Genomic DNA, 26,011 nt, shown 5'->3' on the forward strand with positions numbered 1-26,011 from the left:
GCAACATCCTTTAATCCGCTGGTATTGCTTGACCAAACAATGCTCCATGTCTGTATCGCTATACATCGATGCACTAACGACAATATCGTTGCTTATCGCATGTCATACTACCACCACACATCACCAATCAAGCACGCACATCGTACATTCCTGCACTCTATCGCTCTGCACATTCTCTATTCTAAAAGATCAGTCCAGGACTGATGTAACCCTTTAATAAATAATATAATTTTTATTTTCAATGAAAAAAAACAGAGCCGCAACTTCTCTTGAGCCACCCCGGGTGCCTGAGTAGGTTCACGCGTCTTCACTTTATAAATTTCTCTTTCTCACATCTAACTTCAATGACAGATAAATGATGACCTGCTCAAATAGCTATCCGTTGTCTCTCTCTCTCTCTCCCCATGTTTTTTCCTACAATGTAGGCGGATCCCAAGGGAAAGACCCGCCGGTTACTCTGATTATTTCCCAACCGTGGGGTCGAATTGGGAAGAATAATCCTGTGCCTTACTTTTTCTCCCTCTCAACAATATACCGTTACGGTTTCCTTAAGCAAAAGAACGGAAGTCCTGTGAAGAAGTCCCCTAGACCAATGGGTAAGTGGTGACCGATAAGTTCCGTGACCAAAACAACACCCCAAAAATAACAAGAAAAAAATAAAAAATAAAAAGGTGATGTAAAAAAGAAAAGGAAACTTTATTCTCAAATTTTAAATTTTTAATTCCCACTTTTCGTTTATCTTTTTTTTTTAAAAGCCAAGCTAGGTTAGGAGCCCTACCACAACAGCTGCCCTCATGTGGCAGAGGGATTCGATCCTGGGCCTTCAGCTTGACACAGGACCCCACTTACCGCATATGGGATACCACCTCGGTGGTTCCCACTTTTCGTTATCATTGGCCGTTTATTACGCGTCTCTCTCTCCTCTGTTAAGACAGTTATACCCATATTCCCTTTAATAACCAATTTCCATTTGCCTTTTGAGATCATTTCTCCATTGCTTTGGTGCTTCTGTAATGAAAATGCAAATACATACCCATTTGAATGCATCGGTGGAATTTGAGTTAAATATTGAATGCAAGTTGTTATACGCAAGTGAATATGATGGCTTTCTCAGGCCGTCTTGTGAAGAAGATCATGACGGTTATGCTGTGAATCAAATATGAAAGCTTATCATGAGTATGTATTCCAAAAAGTATTGATTCAGATTTTCTTTGGCAATGTGCGTGTTTGTGATCACTCTTGGGATTTGATGATTCATTGGGTGTTGATGTTGTTCTGCTGCAGCTTCATCGCAGCAGAAGAAACAGTTTTCGGCTGCAGATTCCGAACATCGACCGCCATTGGCACCATCAGACAAGGACAGCAATGGGGTCGCCTCTCGGAAGCTCAAAACCAGAGAGATTAGTTCGAGGTACAAATCCTCGACATCGCCATCTTCTTCTTCTTCTTCAATTGTTACTCCCACTGTTCCATTGGTCTCGAGACGATGCCCGTCTCCGAGCATCGACCGAGCTTTCGCTATGCCGGATCCAAAACGAGCGCATTCGGCAGACAGGAGACGACCATCTTCCCCATCTAGACCAACCACCCCTGTTCGTGATTCGAAATCGAGCAATGGTTGTTCAATCTCCGATCCCAAGCGCTCCATCGGCCGGTCACCGGAAGGTTTATGGCCTTCTGCACGCAGTTTATGTGTTTCCTTCCAGGCGGACAGTTTCACTCTTCCTGTTACTAAGAGAGAACGTCCTGTTAACCATTCTCAGGATTGGCCGTTGACCCCTTCTGCAAATAGGCAATGCGGCTCTCCTGCTCGGCAGCGCAAGGCGACACCAGAGAGAAAGAGGACACCATTGAGAGGTAAAAATGCTGATCAATCTGAAAATTCAAAGCCTTTGGATAATTCTCATGCTAGAATGGTTGATCGCCATCGTTGGCCGAGCAGAAGTTCAGTAAAAGGGAATGCCTTGAACAGAAGTGTGGATCTCTCTGATAAAACCAGTAAAGCAGCGCCTGATAAAACCAGCAAAGCTGCTGCTTTATTGGTTCAAGGATGGGCAGCTCGATCGGATTCTATCAGTAGAGGCTTTCAGCAATCTGTAAATGAGGGGAGCTTCGCGGTTGAAAGCAAAAATGTGGTGAGGCGAATGCCATTTGATGGAAAAGCAGAATGTGAGGTTGGCAGAACTCTCATCCTGGGGAACTTGCACGTAGCTGAGGATAGACCTTTGCAGGTAGATTGTTCATCTCATGATGCGGATCCCACAAGTCCGGACTGTTGCTTGAATTCATCTGATTCTTCATCCGTTGCGGACTCTGTTTCAACTGGAAGCGATCCGAATGTAGAGGAACACACTGGTGATTCAAGAAGTTATGATAGTGATGCCTCAGCAGCTAGGGGAATTTTTGTCCCTGCAAGGTTTTGGCAGAAGACAAACAATAGGACCCAGCAGCCACAAAGGCGGCGATCCCCGACGCCTGAGCGATCTCGAACAGCTGGGTTGACCAAGAACGTTTCATCGAATCTACCAGAAAAAGCTGTATCAAATCCTCGCTTGATTAGATCTCGATCTTCTTCACCCAGTAATTTGGTAACAGCTTTCTCACCATCAAGAGGTTTGAGCAGTCCATCCAGGACAAGGGGGCAAGCGATGTCCTCAACAAACTCTGTTCCTAGTCATGTTAGCAGTTCTACATCCATTCTCAATTTTATTGCTGAAGCTAGGAAAGGAAAGAAGGTTTTGAACCAGATAGAAGATGTTCACCAGCTGAGGCTTCTTTACAACAGATACTTGCAATGGCGCTATGTCAATGCGAGAGCCAACGCTGCATTGGCTATCCAAATTGTTACATCAGAGGTAGGTTTCACTAATTTTAAGTTCGTCGTTGCTATTGTTGCATTGTCATATTAGTGCTTCTGTTGCATGCATATGAAATTATGTAAAACATCTTTGCATAGGCTCCGGAGTTACTTTAACATGTTTATTCTAAGAGGGGACACAGGGAAAATGGGGTTTGCTAGTTATGAAGCACATTGTTGTACAAGTGGATGAACAAATGATTGAGATTTTCAATGTCATTGTACCATGGAATGTCTGGTACAAGATTGCCTACTCCTTGAAATCATAGTCCTGAGAATACAGTCATCTAATCTTTTGGTTGTCAGATGAAATTAGTTTTGTTTCTCCTTTTTTTGTAGGATAACCATTTAGTCTGCTATATCCAACACTTATTTCCACTTGCAAGAACATTGCATGCTTAAAAATATGTGTGGTTGCTTATTTTCATTTTCAATATTCTCACAGATAATTTAGTGAAGTGTAATAGGCATAAGGAATAACACCTTGAAATGTCTTGTGAAGATATGTTTATTAAGCAGCGACTCTTAAGAAAGGACTTAAACATTAGGAAAGTGTTATAAATATAACTAGCAAGCCATCATGATCAAAAATCATGTCTTTTAAGGTTATTAAATTAATATCTTGCTGTATAAAGTGGAGAGTACAAAAAATCAAGCTTTATCCTGTTGTATAGACATTTCTAGGCAGTTTTTTGATGTTACAAAGTTAACATGCTTTCATCCTTCCTGTGATATTAATTTTAAAGGTTAAAGATAATCTTACCATGTATGAATATGTCACTCATTGCCAACTTAAGGTTTCTTGGCTAACTTGTGGTTGAAATTGCATGGTACCAAGACCATGTCACAAGACTATCAAGGTTGAGTGCAATATTGTATGGAATTCCATCCCTAAACAGGAAATCTGCATTCTTTCTATTTGAATAAAATTAGAGATCAGTTTGTATATCGATGACAAGCTTGAGGGATGGATGCATATTTTATAAGTTCATGCATCATTATCTGTATGCATCCTCATGCTTTACGTTTAATACATGTTCTAGTATTTTGTGTGTGAACAGTATTTTGGCTGTTTTTGTTTGTATATATGTTGCCAGATTCAATCTTGTGGAACCCTCTTTCTGCTTTGCACTACAGACTGTTTCATGCCATTTTTATTCTCAAAGAAACTCTTTACATAATTGAAGTGAAAATTCTCTATAGTTTTTTTTCCTTTTTTAATGTTCTTGGATAGGTTTCCCATTGATTTTTTCCCTGAGGTCTTCAAGAACGATATTCATGTGTCAGAGATCCTTTGTTTTTTTGAGAGTCAATAAAGAAATGTGAAAATATTAGATAAAATGGGTAGTGGTGGCAAACAGTCACCCAAAGTACAAAATAAACAGCTACACAAATGGTAAGCCAGGTAGGGGCAAGGCAAAAAGCCAAGTCCAACACTGCAATAGCCAATCCAATTGGTGCCTACACTGGGCCAGCAGATTTGGCCCAAGTCTTGATCTCATGCTGGTTGAAGTATTGAATGGAAAGGATACATGTGGCTTTATCATCAACATCCTATGGTTCCTCTCCTTCCATATCTCCCATCAAGTGGCGAAAAGCGACCATCTTCAAATCTAGTAACCATTTCCTCCCCATATTATGGAGATTTCTACCAGTCTTCTACGCAAGACGAGCTCTCTACATGAACTAGTCATGGAGGGAAGTGCTCTAGCTCCAGCCAGCGCAAAGCAAAAGGATTTCAATTTTGAAAGAAAGGGCAGTTTGCAAACAGGTGCCAAAAATCTCAATATCTGTTTGTATTGTTATGAGAAGATCTGTTTTTTCCCGCAGGGATATCACAGTGTTCTTGAGGGAACTGTAGAACGCTGCAAAATGTTTCATGAAGAGAAATTGGTGAGGCATGGGCATGGAAGGGTGAAGATAGTGAAGTCAACTAGGTGTGGCCTAGATGACCTCTAATCTTGAATTTAAGAACACAGAAATGAGTATTTTAGTCTTTCCAATGTTTGTGCATTTCTTTTTCCATTATAATATGAGGCTTTTTAATGTCCATGAAATGTTTTGATTGCAAAATATGTTTCCCTGAGCTGTTGGTGGTGTGTGTGGCCTTTGTGCAAATTGACTGGTGATATTCATCTCTTTTGTTACATAACTGGTTTTTGTTCACATTAGCAGATTTCGTAACATTTTTCTGAGTTGTATTTCACTTGCTTTGGGATAGATGTCCCTAACTTCCAGATAAATTTAAAGAAATTTATTCAGCCTTGTTTGGGTGCAGGATTTTGCAGACCAAGACCATTTAACTTTTTTCCTTTCCTTGTACATTCTCTGCTGAGTGGTTGTCTCAATTTTCTGAAGAGATCAGATACTTTTGTTGCAGTCATGTTGATTTTCTTGGTTCTCCTCAATTATTAACTAAATTGGGTTTCATCCAGAAATGAAATGAATCCATGTTGTTGATGAAGTGAGTCTGTTATTTGTTGAAACCCGTATGGTTCACATTATTTGCAAAGACTCATGAGACATTCTTATTTTTCCTTTTTTATTTGTTTGAGCTGAAACCAAAAGCTTTTTATTTAAATAAAGAAACTGCTGCAAGCATACATCAGCAGCTTTTCATACCATTTATTATATAATCATTATGTAAAATATATGTGTGCATCTGTTCATACAAAATGTTAGTACTTTCTCATATATCATGTGCAACATCTGATGTTTTGGAAATAAAGTTAGTGCTACCATAGATTGATCGGTGATCCCTCAATGCTTTTGATAACCTGCAAACTTTAAACAGTTTACTGAATATGCAATCCGTGATGTTTAGAGATTTTCTGGTTGCAATTTTGTTTAGCGAGAGATTAGATAAACTTCTGAGAAGTGTGATTTTTTGGAATGATGGGAACCTGCTTTACAATGATCTTTTTCTCTCTGAGGCAGGAGCTCCTTTACAGTGTGTATGTAACTACTTCAGACCTGCAACATTGTGTCACATTGAAATGGATCAAACTTCAGCAACTGCGGCGATATATTAAATTCTATTTAATTCTTAAAGCACAGGTAATTCAGATTTTCGTGCATATTGTTCTAGATTTAGTATTTATAGATTGGCTAGATTTGTTTTTAATATGAATATAGATCCAAGTCCAACAGGTCTGAACATCAAAAGCTTTTGGAACCTTAATGTAAATTGTTTAATGGATGCATCATACCTTATTCTTTCAAGAAGTATTTGCATGTTGAGGATGAGAATTATGAAACCCTAGTGTGTGCATAGCAACCATAAGTACAGTATCACCGGTAGGTCTAACTCCAAGATACTTAATCTTAGTCCCTTTTGTTATTAGTTCAACCATAACCGGGGGAAAAGTAGCCCTGTATAGCATATCAATCCCCCCCTTTATCAAACTTTGACTTGCCATGAGAAATTCAATGACCTTGATTCATCTTGCCTCTTCTTGGCATTCATGACCCTTCGCACATTTTGGCACTGATTCCATGAGTCCTATAGCTTCCCATAATTGTTGCACTTTTATATAGAATGCTTGAATTGATTGTTTCTCTGCCTAAAGGGCCCTAAGTTCTTGCATTAATTGATATTGAACCCAATTGGCCTAGTAACATGCTTGTACAAGAAAATTCCATGCATCTTTTAATTTTTCGAACTTTGCAAGGTTAATGGAGTAACGCCCCAAAAGTTTGACTCGAGGAAGGAAAAGATTTGAAATCGAAACACCTTTAAGGAAAAATCAGAGTTGTAGCAAGAATTTCAAAAGATATCAAAAGGTTTTAAAAACACGAGTCAAAGCTTCTGGGTACTTAAGCAAAAAGACTCATTACAAATACAAGTTCACATTTTTAAACCAAAATAGTGAGCAGAGAATAAAAAGTGCATTTATAACAGACAGAGTTAATTTATACAAGGCAGAGGGTGTCCACCCCCAAAACAAAAAAGGTACAAAAACAAAATAGCCAACGAGTCGACGAGAGAGGCGAAACTTTGACCGCGTAGCTTCTGCACCACCACCCAAGAGGAGCTACCTGTCACCTACACCCATAAAGGAATGGGGTCAGTCCTGAAAACTGGTAGGTGCGTAAAAGAAGTAAAGTGAACTAATCTAAAGCATGCTTGAACAGAAGCAAGCAGAAACAGATACAATCTATGCAAGTGAATAGCAAAGCTAACAGGTATGTCATGAACGTAAGCAAACTAGTAGTACAGTGATATCAATACAACTGTAAGCAATCATAAACAGGCTTATCATGCATACCTTCCAACTATCGTAAGCACAAACAGATAGTGAGGTAAAAGCAACAGTACGAGAATAAATAAAAGTGAGCATGCCATAAGTGTGATCTGCTTATTATCTGGACATTGTGGGTACGCACAATGTATAAATGTAGAAACAACCGAGAACCTTTCAGGGGTCCATTATGCCATATATCTTATTATACCCTGAAGGACTGACTGAATCCGCTCCTAAGGGGACGACCTGTGGTCGAGAGAGCAAGTCCCCAAAGGCTAGAAGGGGCCCACGGATGCATCCAACTTCTGCAGAAGTGCCGGGCGACTACCACCTAGGATACTTATGGTGACGCCAACTCCCCTACCTTCGATGACTGGGGAAGCCGAGCCTTTGCTCGAAATGGCCATGAATGGCCTGTCCATCGAAGGGTTTGTACCATTCATCCTCTCTCTTGATGAACCAGCCCGAACAAGCACGATGAAGGGTTATTCAACTTCATCACCTTGCTCTATATGCCCTGGTCTAATCGACCCACTCGAGCATCTTGCCTGTGAAGGCGCATGATTATCACTTAGTGACATATTCAAAACCGAACATAAGACCCATTCACTCTGCGCTACGCATCATAGCATCGCATGATACTGCTAAGTTTATAGCCACAAGTCGCCAAGAGTACAAAAAGGGGCTCAAGTACTGATAGCAATTTCTAATAGCACCTGCAAGGCAGAACAATAGCAAAATCGAAGTCTATATAACATATCCAAGAAATGAGTCAGCATAAATAAGCAAAGCAACAAGTGCACAATATAATAGCCAAGGCGCATAAAGCACGGGGCAACAGAAAGTAAGGTACTGCAAAAGTAAATAGGACAAGGATCGCGAAACCGCGTCCTTGAAGTTAAAAAGACAAAAAGGAAAGCCTAGGCACATATAGCGCGGCGGCGGCAGAAAGTACAATACTGAAATGTAAATAGGACAAGGATCGCGAAACCGCGTCCTTGAGTTAAAAAGACAGAAAGGGAAGCCTGGGCACATATAGCGCGACGACAGCAAAAAGTAAATGCTGGAAAATAAACAGGACAAGGATCGCGAAACCGCGTCCTTGAGTTATAAAGACATACATATACGTATATAAGCAGATTCTTTTAATTATCTTCCAATTAGTTTAGTTTAGTTCATTCAAATCCTTTCACGCAACTTTCCCCTACCTTGGGGAGTCGCGGATCACTGCACGCCTGCGGGCGTAAGTTCGAAGGGTCTCGGGCCACGAGACACGCGAGCGCTCCGTCGTGCAACCTGTACACACTAAAGAGGTCAGCAAGCCAGAAGCAAAACAAATCCCAAAAGGGCAAGCGATCAGCAAGGGCTGAGCCCTGCTGACAAACAAAGGAGACGACAGGGGGCCCTGCTCCCTGTCGCCAAGCAAAACAATGACAGGGGGTTCCGCCCCCTGCCAGCAAAACAAAGGCAAGGGGCCAGGCCCCTTGCCGCCAAACAGATAACGGTAGGGGGGCCAGGCCCCCTACCGACAAACAGAGGTGACAGGGGGCTCCGCCCCCTGCCAGCAAACACAAAGGCAAGGGGCCAGGCCCCTTGCCGCCAAACAGAGAATGGTAGGGGGGGCCAGGCCCCCTACCTACAACCAGGGGTGACAGGGGGTTCCGCCCCCTGCCCGCAAACACAAAGGCAAGGGGCCAGACCCCTTGCCGCCAAACAGAGAATGGTAGGGGGGGCCAGGCCCCCTACCTACAACCAGGGGTGACAGGGGGGCTCCGCCCCCTGCCAGCAAACACAAAGGCAAGGGGCCAGGCCCCTTGCCGCCAAACAGAGAATGGTAGGGGGGCCAGGCCCCCTACCCACAACCAGGGGTGACAGGGGGTTCCGCCCCCTGCCAGCAAACACAAAGGCAAGGGGCCAGGCCCCTTGCCGCCAAACAGAGAATGGTAGGGGGGCCAGGCCCCCTACCGACAACCGGGAAAAATGGCAGGGGCCCCGGCCCCCTACCGACAATCAGAAAAATGGCAGGGGGCCAGGCCCCCTACCAACGCAACAAACAACGGCAGGGGGCCAGGCCCCCTGCCGACAACACGCCGGCAACAGGGGGCTAAACCCCCCTGCCGACCAAACAGACCCCAGCAGGGGGGGCGAAGCCCCCTGCCAACAACCGGCCGGCGATAGGGGCTAAGCCCCCATCCGACAAAACGTCGGTGTCAGGGGGGCCAAACCTCCCCCGCCCGACACACCGACGATGGCAGGGGGGGGGGAGACCCCCTGCCGACAAGGAGGCTCAGGCAGGGGGGCGAAGCTCCCCCTACCGACGAGCGGCCGGCGACAGGGGCTAAGCCCCCTGCCGACCCAAGCACAACAGCAGGGGGGGGGGCGAAGCCCCCCATCCTACCGGCGCACTGTCGACGACAGGGGACCAACCCCCTGCCGGCCGACGAGTTCGCAGCCCACGGAAAAAAGAAAAGAGGGGAAACGCGTACCTCTCAACAGTCCGGTGGCAAGTCGCCGTAAAAAAGGGAGGAAAACGGCGGCAAAAGAGCACGAAGGGGGGGGGGGGGAGACGCCACCAAAGTGGTGGCCGGAGGGCGATCGGACCTACGTCGGTCGGTGCGTCGCCGGAAACGATCGAGAACGAGAGGGGGGAGAGAGAAAGAGAGAGAGTCGAGCGAGGGCAAATGCCCTCGCCCGAGGCACCCTACCCCCCTTTTAAAAAGGGGGGGCGCGCACCAGCTTCTCGAATGTTCGAGAAGCCGGGTCCGGCATAGATCCGGGTCCGGCCCGGATCCGAGATCGCCCACTGACCAGGACACGTGTCCGACACGTGCCTGGCGCGTGTCTGACACGTGTCGGACTCGGTTTTTTTTTTTCCAGGTATTACAAATGGCAATGCCTTGCTCAACAGAACCCAGAAGTTAAGACTTCAAATGAGGTTATTGTAATGAGATATTGCGGAAATATAAAAAGTGCTTATAAGCACTTACAACAATGAATAAAAGAGACAATATCACAAGTCCACTAAGGGACAATACAAGCACAAGCCTTTAAGAAGGCAACAATATAAAAAGCCTCTTATTGAAAAGAGAGAGAGCTCTCAAGAATGAAAATATACAAGGGGTTCACCCCTATTTATACAAGAGGGAGAGGAGAGAAAGGAAGGCCAAGGGCCTTAAAAGGAGAGCCCAAAAGGGGGCTCCCATGGAGTCGTTGGGAGCCCCCAACGGTCACATTTGTGACCATTGGGGGCTCCAACGACTCTATGGTTGGAGCCCCTTTTGGTTCCTAAAAAGTACGAAAAAGAAAAATAAAAAATAAAAAAGAAAATTACATTTTAACAAAAATCGAAAATAGTTGTTTTCTAAAACAACTATGTGAAATTACAAAAATACCCCTATCGGGTATTGATGTAATATATATGTATATATATATATGTGTGTATATATATATATATACATTTTAACACCCCCCTCAAACTTTACGGGGAAATGACGGAAAGTTTGCCAAGAAGAAACATGAAGCGGGAAGCCGGAAGAGCTTTAGTAAAGAAGTCCACCAACTGATATTCTGAAGTGACATACGGTAGGGCAATTGTTCCTCGCAAGTATTCGTCACGAACATAGTGGCAATCCATTTCGATATGTTTGGTACGCTCGTGGAAGGTATGATTGCTTGCAATATAGATGGCACTTTTGTTGTTGCAACATAATTTTGAAGCTTCGGTAATATCAACCCCCATGTCTTTAAGCAGACTGTGAAGCCATACAAGTTCCATTGTTGTGGTTGCCATAGCCCGATACTCTGCTTCAGTAGATGATAGTGAAACATTCTGCTGCTTCTTGCATCGCCAGACAATCAAAGAGTCCCCTAAAAAGATACAAAAACCAGTAGTTGAGACTCGATCATTAGGATTACCTCCCCAATCTGCATCAGTATAATCAATAAGATTCAAGGAAGAAGAGGATGATAGAAATAGCCCTTTATTGATGGTATTCTGAATGTAACGGATGATCCGGAGAACAACACTCATATGCACAGTTGTAGGAGCATGCTGAAATTGGCTAACTGAATGAACCGCATGGGTGATATCCGGTCTGGTGATGGTTAAATAGGTGAGAGACCCAATGAGTTGTCTGTAGGGTGTGGGGTCTTCCAGAAGAACCCCATCCTCCAACCGTAATTTGGCATTAATAACCTCGGGAGTCTCTACTTTTTTGTCATCAGAAATCCCAAACTTAGAACATATATCTGCAACAAGCTTCATCTGTGACAAAATATATCCTCGAGAAGAGTATGCAACTTCAATTCCAAGAAAGTATCTAAGAAAACCTAAATCAGACATATCAAAATTATTTTTTAACATATTTTTAACATCAATAATACTATTTTGATCATTCCTAGTGATAATCATATCATCAACATAAAGTAACAATATTACGATACTAGTACCTGCATTTTTAACAAAAAGAGCAGTGTCAGTATAACAAGAGTGAAATCCTAATTTTATCATGATATCACTGAAACGATCATACCAAGCCTTAGGAGCTTGTTTAAGGCCATACAATGCTTTTAAAAGTCGAAGTGTTTGACCTTGCTTAATATTAATTCCGGGTGGTGGATCCATGTAAACTTCTTCACTTAAACTTCCATTTAAAAAGGCATTTTTTACATCAAGTTGATAAATAGGCCATTTTTTGGTTGATGCGACAGCTATTAAAGTCCTGACACTGGTCATTCGAGCTACGGGAGCGAATGTTTCTTCATAATTAATGCCATATTCTTGTGAGTATCCCTTAGCGACTAATCTAGGTTTATATCGTTCCAAAGAGCCATCGCTTTTAGTTTTGACTTTGAAGACCCAGCGACACCCAATAGGTTTTTTGTGTGGGGGTAGATTAACTATTTCCCAAGTATTAGCCTTTTTTAATGCATTTAGTTCAACTTGCATTGCTTCAACCCAATGTGGTATAGATTTAGCTTGATTATAGTGAGCGGGTTCAAAATAAGAATGTAAGGTTATTAAACATGCCTGATAGTTGGGTGTTAAGGAATCATAGGATACAAACCTATTTGGGGGTATTGATATTCTAGAAGAATGTCTAACTTGTGGTTCCTCAGTAGACTCAGAAATTTGAGAGTATTTTTCGAGGGCACTAATAGGGTTTTCTTGATTTCTTCTTGAGTAAACATTCATATTTGTATTATTATCATTTGAGGGTATTATATCAAGATGGGACGCCTCACATGTATCTTCTATGTTTTCAAGAAAATCTTCTTGTATGTCATCAATAAGATCATATAAAAATATGTAATCAATTTCAGTTGTTTCTTCTATTTTATCAAAACCATTCTCTTCTTCTAGAAATGTTACATCTTTTGAAACATATAGTTTATCATTCTTAAAATCATAACATCTATACCCTTTTTGATTTTCACCATATCCTAGAAAAACACATTCAATTGCTTTTGGAGGCAACTTATCTCTTTTATGTAATAAGACAAAGCATTTGCAACCAAAAATACGAAGACGATTGAAATTAGGCGAAAGTTTAAAGAGCTTTTCATAGGGAGAAGCATTTTTTAATTTAAAAGAGGGCATTCTATTGATTAGATAAGTTGTGGTTAGAACGGCTTCGGCCCAAAACTTCTTTGAAATATTTCTAGAAACAAGTAATGTTCTAGCGGTTTCTATAATGTGCCTATGTTTCCTTTCCGCTAGGCCATTTTGTTGAGGGGTCCTAGGACATGATTTTTTATGGCAAATTCCATTTTAGGTTAAATAGTTTTGAAATTCGTGAGATAAATATTCACCACCGGAATCGGATCTCAAAATAGATATGTTATTTTGGAATTGATTTTGAATTTTTCTATGAAAATCTTTAAAGAAGGTAAATACTTCTGATTTATGACTAAGAAAATAAATCCAAACATACCGAGTAAAGTCATCAATAAAAGTAACATAATACGAATAACCCCCTTTAGACATAATCGGAGAAGGCCCCCAAACATCCGAATGCACCAATTCAAAAGGTCTAGATGAAAGAAAAGTTCTAGTTGGAAATAAAATATACTTCATTTTTCCAAAAATGCAATCTTTGCAACTAATTTCTTTTTCCTTACAAAATTTGTTTCCAAAAGGGAAAAAATACATTTTGGAATAACTTGGATGACCAAGTCTTTTATGCCAAGTTTCCATATTTTTTTCTTGGACATAAGAACAAAAATAATTTGTAGGGAGATCGAGATGGTCCATATAATAGAGGTCTTCCTTTCTATGGCCTTGCCCAATCTGCTTCCCAGACCGGAGATCCTGCACAAAGCAACCATTAGATGAGAAAGATATTTCACATCCATGGTCGACAATTTGGGAGATCGAAAAAATGTTTAAATTTAGTTTGGGAACAACTCTTACTTTTGGAACACAAAAATTTTGAGAATCTTTAAAAAAGTCAATACTTGAATTTTTTAAAAAGGTTCCATCGGCCATAGAGACACAAGAATCCTTTGAATTGGTGCAAACATCAATAAGTGCATTTTCATGGGGGGTCATATGAAAAGAGGCTCCGGAGTCAAGGATCCAAGAATACGTACTGGGTGATAATGTAGAAGCAATAGCCGCACCCGATGTGGAGGAAGAAACTTTTAGAATTTGTTGGAGAGCCATAGATATTTGCCCAAGAGTCTCTTTGAGGTCATTATTCTTGCCTTCATCTTCTTTGGTGGTAGTTTCTTCAAGAGAGGCCACCTTAGGCTTGAAAGTTTCATTAAGCTTTGGGCAAGCAGGTTTGATGTGACCCGGCTCATAGCAATGATGACAAACAATCATTTTTCTTCCTCCATTATAGTTTCCTTGTTTCTCCAAATGAGGAGGTTTATAGGTTCTTACATTGTTACCGGGTTTTGATACGACAAGCACTTCATCAACATGTTTACTCATGCCAAGCCTTCTCTCCTCTTGAGTGATTTCGGCAATGGCATCCTCAATAGGAGGAAAAATAGATCTATGAAGAAGTGAAGATCTCACTTGCTCAAATTCGGGACGTAGCCCAAAAAGAAATTGAAACAATCATTCTTGTTTCATTTGTTTTTGTCTTAATTCAATATCTTCCATAGAAACCCATTTTGGCTCTAAAAGAGCCAATTCATCCCATAGCGGGTTTAGGACACTATAATAGTCTTGAATGCTAGAATCACCTTGTTTGGTGGTTCTAATCTTTTCTTGCAAAAAATATGCTCTTGCAAGATCCTTTTGGGTATACATACCCTTCATAAAGGACCAAGCCTCATTGGCTCTACGAAATTTAGCTATATTAGCACATACCTTAAGCTCAACATTGTTCATAAACCACACAAGGATTTTTGCGTGATTACTTTCTCAATCTTCCACTTCTTTTTGATGATTTTCAATGGCCTTGAGGCGAGCATCTCCTTCAAGAGCCTTTTCTTGACCTCCTTCGTTCTTCGTGAGCATAAGCTTAGGTTTCGGAATGGTACCCATGACAAAACCCCAAAGTTTCTTTCCTTTGAGATTATTTTCCATTGCCGATGCCCACATCATGTAATTCTTTTCATTGAGCTTGAAGGATAGGTCAATCTTTGCCTCCATGATGTTTCCAAGAAGTGAGAAGAGATACACAAAATGTGAAATACATGAACCACACCTTTCCTTCAAGAATCGAGTGGCTCTGATACCATGTAATGAGATATTGCGGAAATATAAAGAGGGCTTATAAGCACTTACAACAATGAATAAAAGAGACAATATCACAAGTCCACTAAGGGACAATACAAGCACAAGCCTTTAAGAAGGCAACAATATAAAAAGCCTCTTATTGAAAAGAGAGAGAGAGCTCTCAAGAATGAAAATATACAAGGGGTTCACCCCTATTTATACAAGAGGGAGAGGAGAGAAAGGAAGGCCAAGGGCCTTAAAAGGAGAGCCCAAAAGGGGGCTCTCATGGAGTCGTTGGGAGCCCCCAACGGTCACATTTGTGACCGTTGGGGGCTCCAACGACTCTATGGTTAGAGCCCCTTTTGGTTCCTAAAAAGTACGAAAAATAAAAATAAAAAATAAAAAATAAAATTACATTTTAACAAAAATCGAAAATAGTTGTTTTCTAAAACAACTATGTGAAATTACAAAAATACCCCTATCGGGTATTGATGTAATATATATATATATATATATATATATATATATGATGTACATTTTAACAGTTATTTATCTTATGTTCTTTAATTTGTCTCATAATCCACATCTCCTACCTTAGCTCTAGCTTTCTTTCCATTTAAATGGCCTTCAAGCCCTTTCTTTCTCTGACAGTTTTTAGAAATGCCTAGAATACAAATGCTTGGTGCTTTCCAACTTGATGAGAGCCAAATGTATTGAATCACTTTTATTCATATTGATTCATTGTACTCAAATAGAACTGAAATACCCACCAATGCTTCAAAACAAGGTTGCTTCTCAGCAACAAAGTCCAGAACAAGGTTGCTGCCCCTATATCTCTTCTCAAAGGAATACCAATATGTAATGCTCCAAATACAATGCTCTAATGCTAAAACAATTAGCTTACCATGTCCCTGCATCAAAACAACCCAAATAGACATAAAAATCTATAGAAGGTAGCTCAGATATAATTAGAAATCTCAGAAATCCAAAACAAAAAAATCAGGCTTAGATAATGCTAAAAATCTTTTAAATATCAAAACTTACTCTGCTGCTCCAAAAATAAATAAATTTGATGGGTGACATCAACTTCACCACTCACACCTGACTGAAACTCGGATCCAAGAGCACTACAATATGATCTCCTTATCAGACTTCAAAACACAGATTGAATCCAAGAGCAAAGCCTCTTTTCGTCTTCTCTACCTACTCTGATACCATATTGAAACCCTAACTCAAGAGAACAAGAGGATTTCAGAAGGATTGGTTGGGTAAAACATGTATTCTATGTTTTCTTACATCCATCTTACATGAAAGACACTGCTTTCTTACATGGTTACAAAAGAAAATGATGACGAAATGCACATGAGAAATATAGAGAATGACATATGTCCATTACACATAATACATATACAACACTATACAATATAATACACATGATCTATTTCACACATTTGTATTAATTTTATGATAATGGCGTTTGTGATGTCAACATGCATCTTCATTGAACTTAAGCTATTCTTTTTAATAATGTATTTGAGAAGTGATCATTGTCTTTGTTATTCTCAGTGGTTCTTTTTAGATTACATTTTGTTCTACTTGATGTTGTCTTATTTTTGAGATTATTATATTTTCATTTGAACTCCTTTTTTTTGTTCTTTTTATTCCTGTAGAGCATTTGTGTCTTAATATATGCAGTTAGTCATGTAAATTCTGCATCCTAACCATATTCATGTTGTTGAGTAATACAGGTACCTTATCTTGATGAGTGGGCTTTGCTAGAGAAAGAGCATTCCTCTTGTTTATCTAGTGCTTTGGAAGCTTTGGAGGCTAGCACTCTCCTTCTTCCAGTTACAAATGGGGCAAGGGTATGTCTTGTTCTTTTCTTGAAAAAATAAAGCTTGGCTGCTAGTCTGCAATGAAAGAGATGTACATGTGTCTGTTCATGTGTTCTATGTTGCACCTCATGCATATTAATATGAAAGAAAAAAAATTGTCCACCAAATGCCAAAATTAGTTTCTTAATTTTTTAAATGCATGCTTTTTAGAAGATGTGCATTCAAGGGTATCTTTGGGTGGTCTTATGCCATATATAAATATCTTGATATTCTAGGGATTGAATGAGATTGCTAGATGGTTAGGTCAAACTATCATATCTAGGGGGTCTCGGGTTTGAATCCCACAGTGTTATGTAAAAGTTACCAATGCAAAACCTCACACCACACCACACAAGGAAAACATGTTTTTAAAGTGGTTCGGTCTGAACTGACCTATATCCTGTTAAGTGTCATGGCCACAAAGGCTTTCATGATATCATAGCATGTACACGACGTGTGGTTCTTACAACCACAAAACTGACATATGACCTGGCCGTCCTTTTAACCCACGTCACGCTGGAGAGTTCTTGGTTGACCCTGATTGTCTTTAATTCCGAAATTTTGATAATTTTGAAAGAAGGGGTTAAAACGATCAACCCCCCTTCCATGACCACCATGGCCTCGACCACATTCTCTTTGAGAAAAGAAAGCGGTTGTAGAAGTTTCAGCTTGTTGGGGAGGCTTAGGATTCAACATCTGAAGTCTCTTCTCTTGATTTTGCAAGAGAAAAAATCTCACTAAAATTGGGAAGCTTATTTAAGGTAGAGTTGATAACAATGGTAATAAAGCTTTCGTACTCTCGGGTTAAGCCATTTAAGGTGTATTGAACCAGATCTCCATTGAAAACTAGTTCCTTAACATTACAAAGGGAATCATCAAGGAACTTGACATGATTCAGATACTCTAACATGCTCTTCTCCTCTTTCTTAATGTTTTGGAGTGTAATGAAGTATGCAGAAGAATCAAGAATGCAAATGCATTCACAATGTCCAATAATGGACTTAGCACAAAGGCACAAAGAAGAAATCCACTTAAGGAATAATCTAAAGGCCTTGTAACAAGGCTACACACATAAAATAAATACTCTTTTTATTAAAGAGGAACTCACAAAAGCATAAAAGAACACAAGGGGGAGTACCCCTATTTATACACTCAAGGGACCACTTGGGGGCTCCCAATAGAGTCGTTGGGAGCCCCCAAAGACTCTATGGTGGCCCCCATCAAGTGGCTTAAAAAGAAGAAAAAGAAAAAATAAAATAAAATAAATACAAAAAATAAAAAAGAAGAAAAACAAGTACCCCTATCGGGTATTGTGTGAAATGACCATAATACCCCTAACGGGTATTATGGTGTATTTGAAGAAATACATACATATATATGTATGTATTGATACATATATTTTAACACCCCCCCTCAAACTTTATGGGGAGATGACTGAAAGTTTGCCAAGGAGAAACAAGAAGTGGGGAGCAGGAAGTTCTTTAGTAAAAAAGTTTGCGAGCTGATATTCGGATGTGACGTATGGTAGTGTAACTGTTCTACGGAGATACTCATCACGAACATAGTGATAATCCATTTCTATATGTTTGGTCCGCTCATGGAAGGTGTGATTGCTGACAATATAGATGACACTTTTGTTGTCACAGCAAAGCTTCGAGGCACCGAAGATTTCAAATCCCATATCTTGAAGAAGACTTTGAAGCGACACAAGTTCTATTGTAATAGTTGTCATAACCCGGTATTCAGCCTCAGTAGATGATAAGTAGACTTTCTGTTGTTTCTTGCATCTCCAAGCAATTAACGAATCTCCTAAAAAGACACAAAAACCAGTAGTTGAGATTCTATCATTTGAGTTTCCTCCCTAGTCAGCATCAATATAGGCAAACAAATTTAATGAAGAGAGTGAGGATAGAAATACCCCTTTAGTTCGAGTGCTTTTGATGTAGCGAATTATTAGAACATGGATCGGATCGGATATGGATCCATATGGTTCACGTGTATATAATGTAATACACATTACTAACAGAGGGCAGTTTTGTCTGTGTAAAAGTCTTGTAAAACCTATTTAACTTAATGATGTTTAGTGCAGCCACTAAGAAAGAATAGTGGTTGTCGATTCCCAACAGAGAAAAGAAAATCCGAGCTCTCTCTCTCTCTCTCTCTCTCCCTCTCCTCTTCCTTTCTCGATTTTGTAGCGGTTTTAACATGGTATCAGAGCAGCGGTGACAACCCTGGGCATAAAGGTGTCTTCATCGGGAACGCGAAAGGATCTACACCTTTTGGCCACGATTTGCCTCTAGAAGTCGACCCTGCGCCTCTCTGTCTGTTATGCCTGACGCGAAAGGATTTGCACCTTTTGGCCACGATCTGCCTCTGGAAGTCGACCCTACGCCTCTCTGTTACGCCTGCTACCCTCTGTGACCCTACGCTTCTCTGTTACGACAGATACTGGAATCTGTCTATCACAACTACTTCTTCTCTACTTCAGACGAGTTCACAAAAGCCGTGTCCTTCAACCGAGTACTATCCGAGTCCAGTCGAGCCCGGCGAGTTGCAGATTTCTTTGTCTTTGTTGCTCTCTCTCTCTCTCTTTGCTGCTCTCTTTGAGATTGTGTATGCTCGGATGTGATTGGACACCCTTGTGAGGGGTGTTTGCATGCTTTCTGAACTCGGAAGGCTGACCTGGTTGGTTTCCCAGGTGCCGCATGCGGCTTCCAAAATAAGCCTGTGACAACTGGTAATCAGAGCCTAGTTGAGAATTTGGGAGAAGAAAGGAGGGGTACTTGCTGAAATCCTTGTGACGTTCAAGAATGAATGCGGAGTTTGGTGAACTCGTCGGAAAAGTTCACAAAGGAAAAAAGGCGGAGAAGGAAAAATCTGTCGTAGAGTCGACAGAGATGTCTCGCCTTGAGGAAACGGTTGGTCCTCTAGATAAAAGAGTGACCAAGATGGAGAAAAAAATGACAGATTTGACAAGTGACGTTCGTGGTTGCTCCTCTGCGCTAGAAAGTGCACATGACGATTTTGAAAAATTAAATGAAAATGTGAAGGCTGAGTCAGAAGAACTAAGGGCCACGGTCCAGGAATTGTATGATCGGTTGGACGCTCAAGAAACTGACATGCAAGAACTTCGGGAACGATATGGAGACCTAGAAAGGCTATTGGGAAATAGGATGGGTGGTGTGGCCAATGCCGAGAATCACGGTAATAATCCACAAGGGGGTAATACAACGATGTTTCATCGTGAACGACCGAAATTGAAACCAGTAGAACCAACAAAATTCAAAGGCGAAAGAGATGCCAGGATTGTGGAAAACTGGCTATGGGATGTAAAACAATTCTTCGATCAAGCAGAGATTGACATCGATGTTGATCGAATACGCACGACAATCAGGTACTTGATTGAGAGTGCCGCTGTATGGTGGAGGACGCAATATCGTGGCATGGAACATGGAAGGGTCTCGATTGAATCATGGGATGACTTTAAGAAGGAACTCAGAGGGTATTTCCTTCCACACAATGCCGAGGAACTTGCTCGTGACAAACTGATGGCTTTAAGGCATACAGGAAGTATTTCGGAATACGTAGAGGCATTCTCTACAATGATGCTTGATATAGAAGATATGTCGGAAATAGATCGCATGTACTGCTTCAAAAAGGGCCTATAGTTCTGGGCTCAACAGGAATTGACTCGGATGAGACCGACAGACTTGATAAGTGCAATGACTATAGCAGAATAGATAGTTGAGAACCCAAATCGCGGGGGGCCTCAGGGACGGCTAAATCGAGGCAATGTTGTCAGAGGTCAAGCCGGGAACCTGTATCGACCTCCTCCTAGAGATCAGAGAAATCAGCCCCAAGCACGGCAGGAGGGGATTCTAGGGAACAGGCCGATACACCCAAATCTTCGATGTTGGTATTGCAGTGGAAATCACTTTGCTCGGAATTGCCCCAATCAGAACGCAGGGAATGCAGGAAGAAGGGCGGCTAATGCCATTGAGATGGAAGAAGCCCCAGTGGAAGATGACGTCAGGATGGGGCCGGTACAAAGGGTGAATGCGCTAGGAGGATCTTCCTCTGCAACCCCCACGGTTAAGAAAGAACTAATGTACCTGGTGATGTCTATCAACGGAAAAGCTACGAAGGCAATGGTCGATACGGGGGCTACTCACAATTTCATGGCCGAAGATGAGGCCCAAAGGTTGGGCCTACAATGGGAACAAAAAGTTAGTCGCATGAAGGCCGTGAACTCCGCAGCACAACCTATTTTGGGAATCTCTCGAAACGTGGCAGTCGGGGCTGGTCAGTGGGTTGGCAGAACAGATTTCTCTATTGTTCCGTTGGACGACTTCAAAGTCATTTTGGGGATGGAATTTTTATGAGCTAGCAAGGTCGTGCCTATGCCTCATTTGGATGTTGTCAGCTTTATGAGTGAAGAATCCCCCTGTATGATTCCTGCATCGACGTTGGGGGCACTGAATGTTCGTTTGGTTTCTGCCCTGCAGATTAAGAGGGGCCTCCAACGAGGTGATCAAACATTTCTAGTGACAATGAGAGAGGAAGCCAACGAGAAGCTTCCTGCGGAAGTGCCGCCACCTATAGCTGCAATATTGGAAGAATTTCAAGGAGTAATGCCCCAGGAGTTGCCGAGAAAGTTGCCACCGCAAAGAGAAGTAGATCATCAGATTGAGTTGGTGCCAGTTGCTCGACCCCCTGCCATGGTGCCCTACAGAATGGCCCCGCCCGAGCTAGTCGAACTCAGAAGGTAGTTAGACGAAATGTTGGCTGCCGGAATCATTCGCCCCTCAAAAGCCTCTTTTGGAGCCCCTGTCTTATTCCAGACCAAGCATGATGGGTCCAAGAGGCTATGTGTGGACTATCGGGCTCTGAACAAGCTAACTGTCAAGAACAAATATCCTCTGCCCCTGATTGCTGATTTGTTTGACCAATTAGGGGAAGCCCGGGTGTTCTCAAAATTGGACTTGCGTTCGGGATATTGGCAAGTCAGGATTGCTGAAGGGGACGAAGCCAAAACCACCTGTGTGACGAGGTATGGTGCCTTTGAGTTTTTGGTGATGCCGTTTGGCTTGATGAATGTTCCTGCCACGTTCTCTACATTGATGAATCAGATATTCTATCCTTACTTGGATCGTTTTGTGGTTGTATACCTCGATGACATTGTGGTGTATAGCCAGGATATGGAAGAACACATGCGACACCTGCGCATAGTGTTCAAGATTCTAAAAGACAATGAGTTATGTGTAAAAAGAGAAACGTGTATGTTCGGCCAAGATGAGATAAGTTTCTTGGGCCACATGATGGGGAAATGTTGCCTAAGGATGGATAGCCAGAAGATAAGAGCTATTCAGGATTGGGGAAGTCCAACCAAAGTGCCGGAGCTTCGATCCTTCTTGGGTCTAGAAAACTACTATCAGCGCTTTATCGAAGGATATTCAGCTATTGTTGTGCCTCTAACTGAATTATTGAAGAAAGACAAAAAGTGGGAGTGGACAAAAGAGTGTCAGCAAGCCTTCGAAGGTCTAAAAGATGCCATGGCCAAGGAACCAGTGTTGCAATTACCGGACCAAGGAAAACCATTCGAAGTCTATACAGATGCGTCAGATTTTGCAATTGGAGGTGTACTAATGCAAAATGGTCACCTAAGTTGTCACGGGCTAATTTTTCAAGGCCAAATTTTTCGCCTTTCAAGCCAAGGAACGTCCGTGCGGCACTAGGCCTCACGGCCTAGTCAACCTCACAGCACGTGTTTCCCACACGTAAACTTCTTACCCAGCGGAATGTCAACTTAGCAAACTCTTCTTTTCAAGAAATCCTTCCGAACATGGTCCATCGTGCATCTTATCGCCACTTATGTGCATAGCCGTCCCATACCGGCTAGCACCTTCAACCGTCGAGCCAAACGTGCCTTACTACTCCCACAAGCAAGCGCACGTTGACAAGAGCTGAAACATGCCTTCGCAGCACTACCGACTTAACCAATATTCAATCCGGGTCATGAGGAGCATAACACATCCCAAAGCCTTTACCGATGCATGTCATGCCTCCAACCATCATTGCAAGCCACCTTTCCTCAATTCCAGCCATCCGAGCCAACAACGCACGGATGCCTTAGCCTCGCGTGCCATGGAGCAGATAGCGGTCCCATGGGCACGCCCCCAACATAACCTCAACACCGAAGGGACAAGGTCTTTCGACCCCCAGTCCGAAGACCATTTGATGATTCCATGCCATAGCGAAAAGCACCACCCAAACTCATTCGCTGGCGCTGTGCACTCACTTGCACAACCCCGTACCACCATGTACGGTTGGGACCGCACCGCCACACCAAGAGTCGCCTACCCGCGCACCCAAGGCCTTTGCCTACGTCCCATGGGGGATTTGCACTACACACAGACACCCCCATGCACTCCCAATGCTGCCCGTGCGATATAGGGGGTGCCTATGCCAAGTTGCTGCAACATGTGCCAGACAGCTCAAACAGGAGGTCCCCTATATAGGTGTTTTAAGAGCCAGGCCCCTGCCAGCAAGAGGAACCCGAATAACACTTGGGGAACCATAAATTTTTCAAGTTCCGAACTTTTCAAATCCGCCTTCACCCACGCGTTCCCCATAGTCTATTTACACGGTGAATCTTCGATCTTGGCCCCAAACAACTTCAAATGCTCGTTGGATTATCACATCAAAGATTGTGCACGCAACTGTGCCCACACTGCGCACATTGCTGCACATGCCAAGCCCTTACCAAGCTCACCGCAACCACGTGCCCACCGCATGTTGTGCTTCGCACGCCACATACACCATGCACGACAATGATCTGTGCAGCACACGACACCAATGTTATGCATGCGCACCAAACTCTGCACACATGGGCAAGGCCTGTTTGCCACGGGGTTGGCCTGACTGCCTCATGCACGCCGCAACCAACCAATCCATCACTCTTGGGGCACTTCCACCGCACTTCACACACATCCGTGCATCTGTTGCCGCATCTGCACTGCACCACACCTATGCCACACTCCTTGCACAACCCTGTGTCACACTCCAGCACAGGACACAATCTGTGGCATGCACGCACCTCTTATGAATGTGCACTGCATCCTGCCAGTGCACATGTCACACACTCCTTCCACGGTCCAGTGCCAAGCTCAGGCACATGACGCAATCAGTGACATGCACACACCTTTTCAGCACCTGCGTTGCACCAACCCGTGCACATGCCACACCCCTTTGCACAACCCAGTGCCAAGCTCAAGCACAGGGCACTATCAGTGGCATGCATACGTCTCTTCAACCCCATGCACCGCACCAAGTCCCATACCTATGGCACGTTGCAAGGCTCTCCGAGATTTCGTGTGCAACATTCTCCCCCACTCAAGCCATCGTCGTCCTCGACGATCTCTTCACTTAACATCTAAGGAGTTCCCTTCGACAACACAATTCATCCGGATAATGTGCACCTTCCCATTCAGTTCCTTTTCTTTTTCATAATCACAGGACCCCAGCGTAGTCCCCATTCTCAAGCGGGTCTCCCATGCCCGCACGACATCTTGCCGTTTCAGCTCGCTTCACACGTGTGCCCTCATTGCACACCATTAATTTCACACTCGGGCGCCCCCCTTCGCCCCAACTTCACCACTCGACCATGCGGCTCATACACAGACCACCAAAACAAGATGAAGCCCATTCTGGAGGTTCCACTCACTTGGCTCTCCCGTAAGCCCTCATTGCCCACTCGTTGGCTCGGTCACTTCAGGTTGCGCCACTTCGGCCATACTCGGTCTGCACACCACCTGTCATCTTGACTGTGGTCTGTAGAGAGTTTGCCAGCACACACGAGCGACAACCGAGGCACTCCCTCTCGCGTTGCCCTCAACCAACTCACTTGACTCCCCTGTAAGCCAAGATCTTTCAGGTCACTTGGATGGCTTCACCCCAATGCCTTCAGAATTTATCACAACCGAAGCCAAAGAGGATGGAGGATTGCCTAATATTATTCGCAACCCTGCATTTGTTACTTGGATGAAGCGTGATCAGGCCCTCGTCGTGTACATCACTTCCACATTGTCACAAGAAGTATTGATTTCCATTCCTGATGATTGCACATCTAAAGTTTTGTGGGAGGCTTTAGCTCAGACCTACTCTCAGATATCAGAGGCTAAAGTGCTGTTTCTTAAACGTGAATTTCAGATGTTGAAAAAGGGGGCAATGAGCATTATTGAATTCTTAAATCAAGTCAAAAGCATCACAGATCAATTAGCCATGGTTGGGTATCCAGTGTCAGATAAAGAAAAGGTGCAACAGACACTGAATGGTCTGGGATCAGAGTATCATATTCTTGTTACCTCTTTATTATGCTTACCTACGTTGCTTAGTTTTGAAGAATTACGTGCCAAACTTTTTCAGTACGAGACGACTCTGAAAATCACGTTTGATGCTTCAGTAGGGCAATCCTCTACTCATGAGGTTCTTGCCACAGGAATGATAGCTGATCGTACGCGAGGAGGACGTGGCAGAGGTAGGGGAACTCCCATCCAAGGTGGACGTGGGTTACTACCTACACCAAATTCCGCAATTAGTTTTTCAAAGAATGTTCCCACATGCTACCAGTGTAACAAACGAGGTCATATCAAAGCCAACTGTTGGTTCAACCCACAAAATCAGAATAGAACGCAAAACAATAGAAATGCTGCTACATTAGGAATGACAGGTACATTTCGGGTCAGTGATGATGCTAAGGATCTTCTCTTATCTGCCATGGCCAACTTGAATCTGAAACAGAATGATGATGGAATATGGTATGTTGACTCTGGGGCAGCAGCTCATGTCACTGGCAATGCAGGTAAGTTCTCTACTTTGACTCCTTATTTTGGTAAATCTAACATTGTAACTGAAGATGGGACTCACCACTCTATTTCAAACATAGGCAACGTCCTCATTCCTTTGTCTGAGTCATCTATTCCTTTATCTGATGTTGTTCATGCACCAAATATAAAGAAAAATATTGTCTCTGTTTCTAAGCTTGTTGACTCTACCAATTCATCTGTGGATTTTACTCCTACTTCTGTCTTTGTCAAGGATCTTCAAACGAAGGAGATGTTCGCTAAAGGAGAGCGACGTGGAAACATGTATGTCTTCAATGAAGATCCAACCTCCAGTGTCCTGAAGCCCAAGTCTGACCATATCTCTAAAAACATCCTAAGTATATCCAAATGTAATAAGCCATATCTCTGGCATTCTCGTCTTGGTCATTGTAGTCAAGTCTTTATTGAAAAGTTAGTGTCCAATGGTTTTCTTTCAGAGTTTGTTTCACCTTCATTGAAGGATAAAATGTGTCCCAGTTGTC

General features: G+C 42.6%; 1 protein-coding gene across 1 annotated transcript in view; it reads left to right on the forward strand.

The window, feature by feature from the left end:
- The first annotated feature begins 592 nt into the window (after positions 1 to 592).
- LOC149835522 (AUGMIN subunit 8-like) overlaps positions 593 to 26,011 on the forward strand; it is a 52,250-nt gene continuing 26,831 nt past the window's right edge. The window contains exons 1-5 of the mRNA XM_090009608.1: positions 593 to 596; positions 1,285 to 2,855; positions 4,688 to 4,771; positions 5,795 to 5,914; positions 16,522 to 16,638. Coding sequence (XP_089865734.1) covers positions 593 to 596; positions 1,285 to 2,855; positions 4,688 to 4,771; positions 5,795 to 5,914; positions 16,522 to 16,638 — 1,896 coding nt within the window. The remainder of the gene's footprint in view (positions 597 to 1,284; positions 2,856 to 4,687; positions 4,772 to 5,794; positions 5,915 to 16,521; positions 16,639 to 26,011) is intronic.

The sequence above is a fragment of the Nuphar pumila genome, chromosome 6 (genome assembly GCF_984573655.1).
Source record: "Nuphar pumila chromosome 6, dmNupPumi1.hap1.1, whole genome shotgun sequence".
Taxonomy (NCBI): Eukaryota; Viridiplantae; Streptophyta; class Magnoliopsida; order Nymphaeales; family Nymphaeaceae; genus Nuphar; species Nuphar pumila.